The sequence below is a fragment of the Nicotiana sylvestris genome, chromosome 3, assembly GCF_000393655.2.
Source record: "Nicotiana sylvestris chromosome 3, ASM39365v2, whole genome shotgun sequence".
In the NCBI taxonomy this organism is placed as follows: Eukaryota; Viridiplantae; Streptophyta; class Magnoliopsida; order Solanales; family Solanaceae; genus Nicotiana; species Nicotiana sylvestris.
The window spans coordinates 65,387,495-65,398,254 of record NC_091059.1 but is presented as its reverse complement, the minus strand read 5'-3'; the positions used below and the strand labels follow the sequence as shown (position 1 = coordinate 65,398,254).

Genomic DNA, 10,760 nt, shown 5'->3' with positions numbered 1-10,760 from the left:
ATCCCTACAACTGGTATACAATTCATCACCTCAACACCTGCACATAATTTGGCCACTTCAATGAGTTTTATACAGTCCAACCACTTCAATACACTATACTCATTTCAATTAATCATTACCAATCTACACTACCTTTAAACATTCACTTATCACATGAGTTCTTACAAAACTTTCATTTACCAAAAAGGGGCTTGCGCATGACTCAGCTAATCACAACACCTACAATTCTTGCACAACTTGAGGAGTTACAGTAGTAAAGTATTTAGGGAAAAATATGGGGTGTCTTTGCACCAGATTGAACACAACATCAATTTACTTAGAGACAAGAGTTCGCACGATCACTACTAGACTTGTTCAAACAGATGGGGATATTTTTCTTTCATTTCACTTTCCGCTTCCCACATGGCTTCCTCAACTTGTTGACTTTGCCATAGCACTTTAACTGAAGCAACTTCCTTGTTTCTCAATTTGCGGACTTGCCTATCAAGAATAGCGACCGGAATTTCTTCATATGATAACTCTTCATTGACCTCGATAGCCTCGATTGGCACGATGGTGGATGGGTCTCCAACCACTTTCTTTAACATAGACACATGGAACACCGGGTGCACTAATGACATTGCAGGGGGCAATTCCAATCTATAGGCCACCTGCACTATCCTTTGAGTGACCCGATACGGCCTGACATATCTAGGACTCAACTTCCCCTTCTTCCCAAATTGCATGACTCCCTTCATAGGAGATACCCTCAAGAACACCCAATCATCTACTTGGAATTCCAATTTTCTTCGATGAATGTCCGCGTAAGATTTCTGGCGACTCTAAGCAGCTTTCAGCCTTTCCTGAATGATTTTAACTTTTTCCATAGCTTGGTGCACGAGATCTGGCCCTAACAATTCTGCTTTACCCACTTCGAACCATCCAATCGGAGACCTACATATCCTCCCGTACAATGCCTCAAATGGGGCCATCTAAATGCTAACATGAAAGCTGTTATTGTAAGCAAATTCTATAAGTGGCAAGTGATCATCCCAATTACCTTTGAAATCCAAGACACAAGCCCGTAACATATCTTCAAGCATCTGAATAGTTCGCTCCCCTCGATCTGAGATGATAGAAAGTGGAGTGCCATGAAGCCTTACTATTTCCTTGATATACAATTGAGCATATTGTTCTGCAGTATCCATGGACTTGACTGGCAAGAAGTGAGCTGATTTGGTGAGTCGATCCACTATTACCCAAATTGAGTCAAACTTGCGCTGGGTGCGAGGTAACCCTACCACGAAATCCATGTTGATCATCTCCTATTTCCACATTGGTATTTCCATAAGCTGAGTTAACCCACCGGGCCACTGGTACTCGGCTTTTACTCGCTAACAATTTGGACATTTAGATACAAAGTCTGCCACACCCCTCTTCATACCGTTCCACCAATAAATTTCCTTGAGATCATGGTACATTTTCGTAGAACCTGTATGCACAGAATACCTGGAATTATGAGCCTCCGCCATTACCCTCCCCCGAAGATTATCCATATCTGGAACACATAGCCTACCTTGACATCGTAATACGCCATCCTCACCACCGAGTGAAAATGTCGAAGTCTTGTTATTCAAAACGGCCTCCTTCATCTGTGCTAATGCTGGATCAATGAACCGCTTTTCCTTAACTTCCGCTACCAGTGACGATTCAGCTCCATTACGCACCATAACCATCCCCTCGTCTGAGGTCGAAATATGAACCCCCAGACTGGCCAATTGATAAAACTTCTGAGCCAAAGGCCTCTGATCCGCTCCCAAATGAGCCAAACTACCCATGGACTTCTGACTGAGAGCGTCGGCCACCAAATTCGCCTTCCCTGGATGGTATAAAATATCCATATCATAATCCTTGATCAATTCTAACCACCACCGCTGCCTTAAATTCAACTCCTTATGCTTGAACAAATATTAGAGACTCTTGTGGTCCGAGAACACATCCACATGGACCCCATAAAGATAATGATGCCATATTTCAAGGCAAATACAACTGCCGCAAGCTCCAAATCATGCGTCGGATAATTCTTCTCGTGATTCTTGAGATGCCTTGAAGCATACACTATAACCTTCCCATGTTGCATCAATACACACCCCAAACCGACCTTGGAGGCATCGCAATAAACCACAAATCCTTCTGTGCCTTCCGGCAAGGTCAATATTGGCGCCGAGGTCAATCTCGACTTCAATTCCTGAAAACTTTTCTCACAAGTGTCGGAACATTGGAACTTAACTGCTTTCTGCGTCAATTAGTCAAAGGGGAGGCGAGGGTAGAGAATCCCTCCACAAACCTCCGATAATACCCCACTAAACCCAAGAAGCTATGGATCTCCGTCGGGGTCGTGGGTCTAGGCCAATCCTTTACTACTGCAATCTTCTGGGGATCCACCTGAATCCCTTCACTGGAAACAACATGGTCCAGAAAGGTAACGGACTCCAACCAAAATTCACAGTTTGAAAATTTAGCATACAACTGGTGCTGATAAAGTGTCTGCAGAAATGCCCTGAGGTGATCGGCATGATCCTCCCGGCTCCGCGAATAAACAAGGATGTCATCAATGAAAACAATCACAAAGGAGTCTAGAAATGGCTTGAAGACCCGATTCATAAGATCCATGAAAGTTGTTGGGGCGTTGGTTAGCCCAAACGACATGGCCAAGAATTCAAAGTGACCATAGCGAGTTCTGAAAGCGGTCTTAGGAATATCCTGTTCTCTGATCTTCAATTGGTGATACCCGGACCGTAGATCAATTTTGGAAAAGAACCTCGCACCTTGCAATTGGTCAAACAAATCATCTATCCGAGGCAAAGGATATTTATTCTTGATGGTAACCTTGTTAAGCTGCCGAAAATCAATACACATCCGGAGCGACCCATCCTTCTTTCTGACAAAAAGAACCGGGGCACCCCTCGGTGACACACTTGGCCATATGAACCCTTTTCTAATAAATCCTTCAATTGTTCCTTTAACTCCCTCAACTCCGCTGGCGCCATTCTGTATGGTGGAATAGATATCGGTCGTGTATCTGGCAATACATCAATCCCGAAATCAATCTCCCTATCTGGCGGGATCCCTGGAAGCTTGTCCGAAAACACTTCAAGAAACTCATTCACGACTGGCACGGACTCGGGGACAGACATTTCTGAGGTGGTGTCCGCCACCCGAACCAAATGGTAGATACACCCCTTCCTAATCATCTTCGAAGCCTTAAGGTAGGAAATAAACTGACCTTTCGGCACCACACTATTTCCCTTCCACTCAATAACCGGCTCATTAGGGAACTCAAGCCTCATGACTCTCGTTCGGCAGTCAAGTTTAGCAAAGCACGAATAAAGCCAGTCTATTCCCATAATCACATCAAAAACCACCATTTCAAGCTCAACAAGATCGGTCGTGGTAGCATGACCACATACCATGACAACGCAATTCCTATAAACTCGCGTGGCTATAATTGAATCACCAACCGAAGTCGACATAGAGAACGACTCATGAAGCTATTCGGGTTCTACCCCAAAACTTGAAGTAATGAATGGGGTGACATAAGACAAAGAGGACCCTGGATCAATAAGAGCATAACAATCAATGGCCTGAACAGACAAGATACCTGTAGCAACATCTGGGGAGGCCTCTACACTCTGGCGACCACTCAAGGCATAAAACCGGCTGGATACACCTCTACCACGAGCTCCACCCCTAACTACACCGCGCCCTGCTGGGGCTGGAGGACGCACGGATGATGTGGCAGCTGAAGAACCGGATGACTGAGCAAATCCCCCACCCATGCCCTGACTGGGTGCACGGTAGTCCCGCTGGATATGACCTCTCACCCCGCATCTATAACACACCGGAATATCCAAATAACAAATCTCGGAATGGAACCTCCCACACTTGGGGCATGAAGCCCTCCCTTGCTGTTGTGATCTCCCTCCTGGACGACCGGAATGATGGGGTCTCCTACTGTCTGAACCTGATCTCAAATGACTGCCATGCTGATAACTGTGCACAGATGGCGGTGCGCTTGCTGAGGACTGGGCATATGACTGGGACGGCCCTGATGGCCCTCTCCCTGGAACTGGTCTCCCTGAGTGACCCGCTGATCGGGCCCTGCTGCTACTCTCCCTTTCTGCCCGTATTTTCAACTTCCTAGCCTCTGTGGCCTGAGCGAACCCTACAATATTCCCATAATTCATATCTGAGTGTAAGGCCGTTGTAGCAGCCTCATTCACCACCAAAGGACTAAGACCCTGAACGAATAGCCGAACTCGAGCATCCATGGTCGACACTAACTGAGGAGCGTACTTGGACAACCTCACAAACTCCATGTGGTACTCTCAAACACTCATACTGCCCTACTTGAGGACCTCAAACTCTGTGGCACGGGCCGCCATTGTCTCGGCAGGCAAGAAGTGATCCATGAATGCATCTACAAACTCATCCCATCTAGCCATAGGTCTTCCCTCCCCACGGGAATCCTCCCACATCTCAAACCACGAATACATTGCTCCCCTCAACCTGTATGAAGCCAACTCAACCCCTTTCATCTCTGTAGCTTTCATCACTCGAAGGGTCTTATATATTTCATCAAGGAATTCCTGCGGATCGGCCTCTGGGTCTGTGCCCATGAACTTTGGAGGGGCCAACCACAGAAACTGGTTGACTCTGGAGCTGGAGGAATCTCCCTGTGCGCTGGGGGGCACAAGGGCATCATGAGATTTTTGGGCCTGAGCGGCCACTAACTGGGTCAACATATGGATGGCTCCTCTAAGGTCCCCATCAGAAACCCCGGGACCGGAAGCTGGAATTGCATCAAGATCAGGAATATCAGCGGGAGGGATGGTAGCACCCTCTGCCGCAGCTGGAACAGGAATACTTGGATCTGGAATAGATGGGCCAGGCAGATTCGAGACCGGGGAGTCACTTTCACCCATGGCATCAGGTACATGATTCACAGCCACACTTGGGGTGGCATTGGCCCCGAGGCCGAGTCTAGCTCTCTTCTTAGGTGCCATTACTGAAAATTTGGAACAGAGCACGAGTTAGATGTAAATACTTCCACTTTTCACTTCACCGCACGATATAGAGTAACAAAGAAGAAGGTAATTTCCTAAATGCCCATGTAGCCTCCAACTTATAGATGTGGTCGACAACACACCGATAAGGAGGACTCTACTAGACACGGCTCCGAGACATCCTAGGACACTTTAAAACCTTAGGCTCTGATACCAAGTTTGTCACGCCCTAAAAACCGAGGGGCGCGACCGGCGGTCGACCGGGTAGCCCCCAGCCTAGCGGACCTGGGTGCCTTTCCTATTCCACGTGATACCCTGCGTTTCCATTACCCATTAACCAAGTGAAATAGCCATTTATAAATTTAAACACATTCTTACGAGATTTACATAACATACATAGTTACTTAGCGTGGTTTACAAGTTATACTGTCCAAAATACATAAGTACATAACCCACGTTTCCTGTCTACGGAGCCTCTAAATACAACTGAAGAATAATACGAAAATGCCAGCAACAAGGCTCCGGCTATACCTTACACAAATACCAAAATAAGACTCCGGGAAGAAAAGCGGCATGAGCCACATAGGGCCCCGAGAGGAAAGAGGCTCACCAATTCAACTGATGGGAGGTGAAGGAGTGATATTGTCGGTGGGCTGGAGTACCTGTTATGGAACCACCTACAATCATAACACGAATGTAGCGCCCCTGGCAAAAGGGACGTCAGTACATTTGAATTGTACTGGTATGTATAAACAAACTTTACCCCAAGTAAAATCAAGAAATACACATATAACAAACAATAATAGGATCAACAATCAAATGCACATGGAAGGAACAACCAAAGCCAAACAACTCCACAATCTCTCTTTTTCCCCTTACAACATTATTTCATCACATCAATGGTTTCACAACTTTCACATATTTTTATTTCAATAGTGATTTCGATCACTTTTACACCCTTATTACCTCGGCCACCCTTATCACCACAACCCACACCTTATTACTTCGTGTTGCGGCGCGCAACCCGATCCCACTGGACGATCATATTTCACACAACAACAACAATTCACAAAGAGTGTTCATAAACATCAATACCAATTCCAACATATACAATAACCCGTACACAATTCAAGTCACAACGATAATTTCCCACAACAAGTCACTTATGATGTTGCCACAGTTATTTCAATTGTATCAATTATGATTTCTTTCCATCGTTTGTTCCACAGCTCTTACCACGTAACACATTCTTACCCATACACACTTGTGTTATTGCCATTTTTCTCACACCACTATAACGGAAAACTTAACCAACAACGTTCAAGGCTCATTAATCACAAGAATTTCACAAATAGTCCACATAAGTAACACATACCAATTACTCGCACACCAACAAGGTGACTTTACAAAGGTTAAAGTTAGCCATACATACCTGGAGTCGAATTCCCTTTTTAACTTCTACTTTCAATTCACCAACATCCTAGTACCGTCAATCTAGTTCACAAGTTAGAACATATAACTTAGAATTGAAGTTCACAAACTCAGCCCGAACTTACTTAGGTTTCCAGCCCCTCTTTTGCCAATATTTAGATATACCCAATTCCTCTTACTAGATTCTAGGTTTTAAAGGACATGCATGTGTATCTCAACTTCTATTTTCAAGAATTAACGCATGAGAATCCCCCTTTTTGTTTAAATCTGAAAACAATGAAAAAGGGTTGGGGATTTTACCTTCAAGAACGGAGAATAAGACAATTACTTGAAATTCCCCGGCCCGAGTGACTTTGAAGAATCAAATTGATGAAGGTAGGACTTTATCTCTCAAGAATTCTCTCTTCCCTCTCTCTAGTTTTGTTCAGAAAATATGTTAAAATAAGGGGTTGGGGTGTTTTATTGAAGAAGGGGTCGGGTTTAAAATTTAGAAAATTGAAGCCCTGAGTTAGGTCTGCGATCGTAGAGTGGAAATGCGGTCCGCAGAATGGACAGCAAAAGTGCTCTCAACATCGGAACACAATGCCTGGGTATGCGGCAGAAATGCAGTCCGCATACTCGTTCTGCGGTTGCATAATGCACCGCAGAACTGCCCCTCACAAAAATCCCAAGGGAAATATGCGACGACTATGCCGTCCGCATATCGGTTATGCGATCGCATATTTAACCTCCAATTCGACCAACACACTGACTCACTTTGCGGTGATTATGCGGTACACATACCTAATATTTGACCGCATTCTCGACCGTAGAATCGCATTTTCTGGAAAACAGTATTTCTTGACTTTTTATAGCATAGATTAGTACAAAAGGTCTGAGCTACCAGGTTTTGAGTACAAGTTTTCATAGGGCCTTACATTACCACCCCGTTTCCTCTATTTCTATTTCTTATTACCTTGTTCAGCTGTATTATGTATTATCGAGTTGGTTGGTTCGGGCTCGGAGAGGTATTGGAAAGGAATAAGACACTTAGTCTCTTTTGAGTAAGCTTAGGTTGGAAAAGTTAACTGGATGTTGACTTGTGTAAAATACGGCTCGGATGTGAATTACAATGGTTCGGATAGCTTCAGGAGGTGATTTGGGACTTAGGAACATGATCGGAATGTGTTTTGGAGGTCCGGAGTAGATTTAGGCTTGAATTGGCAAAATTGGAATTTTGGCGTGTGCCAGTTGATAGGTGAGATTTTGATATAGGGGTCGGAATGGAATTTCGGAAGTTGGAGTAGGTCCGTTGTGCCATTTTTGACATGTGTGCAAAATTTCAGGTCATTCGGCCGAGGTTTCATAGACTTTTTGATCGAAAGGGAATTTGGAAGTTTTTGGAATCTTAGGCTTGAATCCGATGTCAATTTGGTGTTTTGATGTTGTTTTGAGTATTCCGAAGGTTGGAACAAGCTCAAATGAGGTTATGGGATATGTTGGCATGTTTGGTTGAGGTCCTGAGGGCTTCGGGTGAGTTTCAAGTGGTTAAATAGATCATGTTCAAGTTGGAAAAATTGCACAAAATCTGTTGTTGATGTTGCAGACGTTTGGCCTTCGTGTTCCCGAGTGGGCTCTCACGTTCGCGAAGGTTTAGGATGTTAGGCAAGAATGTTGGGCTTTGCGTTCACGATGGGGGTCCAACATTCACGAAGGGTTAGGGTCAGTTTTCATCGCATTCGCGATGGTTTTGCTGCGTTCGTATAGAGTAAAGGTGAGCAGCTGGGTCCAGGTCCAATTGTGTTTCGCGTTCGCGAGCTAGGTGTCGCGTTCGCAATGGGTTGAGGAGCTAAAGCTTCGCGTTCGCGTATAGGGTGTCACGTTTGCGATGAAGGATTAAGTGGTCAACAGAATTTTGTGCTTCACTAACGCGAGGCGTTGACCGCATTCGCGAAGAAGGGATTTCAAGTGCTGGGCAGAATGTTTAAAAGACCACTTCCGCGATTTTGGGTTTAAATTTCACCATTGTTGAGCAATTTTGGTGTTTCTTGAGGGAGATTGAAGAGGGAATCAAAGGGAAACACTTGGAGGTAAGATTTATGGACTTAATACTCGATCCTATTGTGATTTCTACCTAATTAAACATGAAATTTGTGGAATCTAAAGCCTAAAATTGGGGAGTTAGGGCTTGGAACTTCAGACTTTGATTCGAGGATTTGAGGGGTTATTTGTGGTCGGATTTTGATGTATTTGATATGTATGAACTCATGAGAGTGTAAGGATTCTAGTTTTGCAAATTTTGTCGGAATCCAAGACGTGGGACCGAGGGTTGGGTTTGGCCAAATTCGGGATTTTTGATGTAAATTGTTATTTTTAAGTGGGCTTTGTTCCCTTAGCATATTTTGATGGTATAAATCTATTTTTGGATAGATTTTGAGCATCCAAAGGCCGATTCGAGGGTCAAAGGCATCACGGGCTAGAGTTTGTACCGGATAGAGGTAAGTAATGATTGTAAATGTTGTCATGAGGGTATGAAACCCCGGATTTCACATCGTTGTGCTACTTTGAGATGACGCACACGCTAGATGATGAGCGTGGGGTCGTGCACCATTGGAGATTATGACTTAGTCTGTCCCGTATGATTGTTAAATCATGTACTTGATTGAAAACTGTTTGATATCATTGTGTTTTGGAAAGTATTATCATGTTTTGGGCTGAATACCATATTTGGGCCTCGTGCCAACTATTTTGGACCCTTAAGGGATTTTTACTACTATTCCTCACTGTTGTGACTTCATATTTGTGCTCAGTCATGCTGTATTCTACTGTTTTCATAAATCGGCCATATTTACTCCGTTTTGACATTTTAAATGATATTTTGGGCTGAGCATCATGTTTTACTATTGCCCGAGTGGCTTGAGAGATTTCTGACTAAGTAAGGCTGAGGGCCTGTGTTGTGAGGATATTATGGGATCGGGTTGTGCGCCACATCAGTGTTGCACTGATTCATGATTATGAGGCTGAGGGCCTGAGTTGTTACGCCACGAGGTGGCTTGTTATGAGGCCGAGGGCCTGTTTGATTATACCACGAGATGGCTTGTTATTGCGCTTGGGTTGTAGGAGCCCCTCTAGGAGTCTGTACAACCCAAGTGAGCGCGGATACCCAGTGTGAGATGTAATATTGCCCGAGGGGTTGTTGTTGTTTCATGTTATTGACCAAGGGGCTGATACGAGTGATTGTGAGATATCCTGAGGGGCTGGTTCTATTGGTATTTTGCTCGAGAGGCTGATTTATGTTTCTATCCTTTTTCTCCCTGTTTTCATAACTCATTTGAACTACTGAAAGATGTTTTAAAGAGGTTTTTACTAAACTAAGGTGTTTTTACGAGTTTTATTGTTTTACTGCATTGTTCTGGATTTATAATATTTTGTTGTAGCATTATGTTGTGGTTTATGTGTTTTCTTACTGCTCAGTTGCCTTTACTTGTATTACTTACTGAGTTGGCGTACTCACATTACTCCCTGCACCCTGTGTGCAGATCCAGGAGTCTCGGGTCATACTAGCGAGTTGCTAATTTTCCTTCCAACAGGCTTGTTCGGAGTTGACTAGGTAGTTGCTTGGTGTTCGCAGCCTAGTGCTTCTCCTTCCTATCTTTATTTCACTTTGTACTAGCTTTGTATCAGACTATGTTATCTTTTCATATCCTTAGACGAGTTGTAGATGCTCATGACTGGTGACACCCTGATGTCGGGCTGTGTTTCTTTCCGCATTGTTCTATTCTACTCTATATTTTGGGATTTTTGGCTTATTAATGACTTTAAATGACTTATTATAACTGTTTAGTTGGTTTGGGGGTTTGTGTCGGCTGGCCTAGTTTCACGATAGGCGCCATCACGACTGGGTCCGTTTTAGGGTCGTGACACTACTCACTTTTCACATACCTTATACACCTTACTATCATGGTCATGTGGTACCTTGTATTGCACTAGTCCATAAATACCGAGTATTTTAGCTCGAGCCGTATTTTATCCCAACATGTCAAACTTGGACGAAAATTCATTTTCTTTGATTTGCTTCCCCTCTCACCTTCACGAATTTACTCATCACTTGTTTGAAATAGCATAATGCTTATAATATCAAAATAATCCCATTCCCGAACTTACATCGATTAACTTACAACGAAACTTTAACATACAAAAATGCGGGATGTAACATCAACCCCCCCTGGAACATTCGTTCTCGAATGTTGGCTGATGCACTTATCATTTTCATAATCTATGACTCTTGCGAATACTTTAGTACTC

General features: G+C 43.9%; 2 protein-coding genes across 2 annotated transcripts; both read right to left on the bottom strand.

Annotated features, from left to right (window-relative positions):
- Window positions 1–971: 971 nt before the first annotated feature.
- On the bottom strand, window positions 972–3,452 carry LOC138887481 (uncharacterized). The gene is made up of 3 exons (XM_070169235.1): window positions 2,972–3,452; window positions 1,398–1,858; window positions 972–1,304 (listed from the first exon to the last, which is right to left on the bottom strand). Exons 1-3 carry the CDS (start codon window positions 3,450–3,452, stop codon window positions 972–974), a joined length of 1,275 nt encoding a protein of 424 aa, XP_070025336.1.
- A 78-nt stretch (window positions 3,453–3,530) lies between these two features.
- LOC138887480 (uncharacterized) lies at window positions 3,531–4,358 on the bottom strand. The gene has a single exon (XM_070169234.1). It carries the CDS (start codon window positions 4,356–4,358, stop codon window positions 3,531–3,533), a length of 828 nt encoding a protein of 275 aa, XP_070025335.1.
- Between the last annotated feature and the right edge of the window lie 6,402 nt (window positions 4,359–10,760).

Bases quoted from the DNA above. Each gene is read 5' to 3' on its own strand.
- LOC138887481 (XM_070169235.1), bottom strand. From the start codon at position 3,452: ATGGTATGTGGTCATGCTACCACGACCGATCTTGTTGAGCTTGAAATG. The intron at 1,859-2,971 runs GTTCATATGGCC...TATACCATCCAG, and splicing joins GAAGGATTTATTAGAAAAGG to GGAAGGCGAATTTGGTGGCC. The intron at 1,305-1,397 runs GTATCTAAATGT...ATGTGGAAATAG, and splicing joins AGAGGGGTGTGGCAGACTTT to GAGATGATCAACATGGATTT.
- LOC138887480 (XM_070169234.1), bottom strand. From the start codon at position 4,358: ATGGAGTTTGTGAGGTTGTCCAAGTACGCTCCTCAGTTAGTGTCGACC.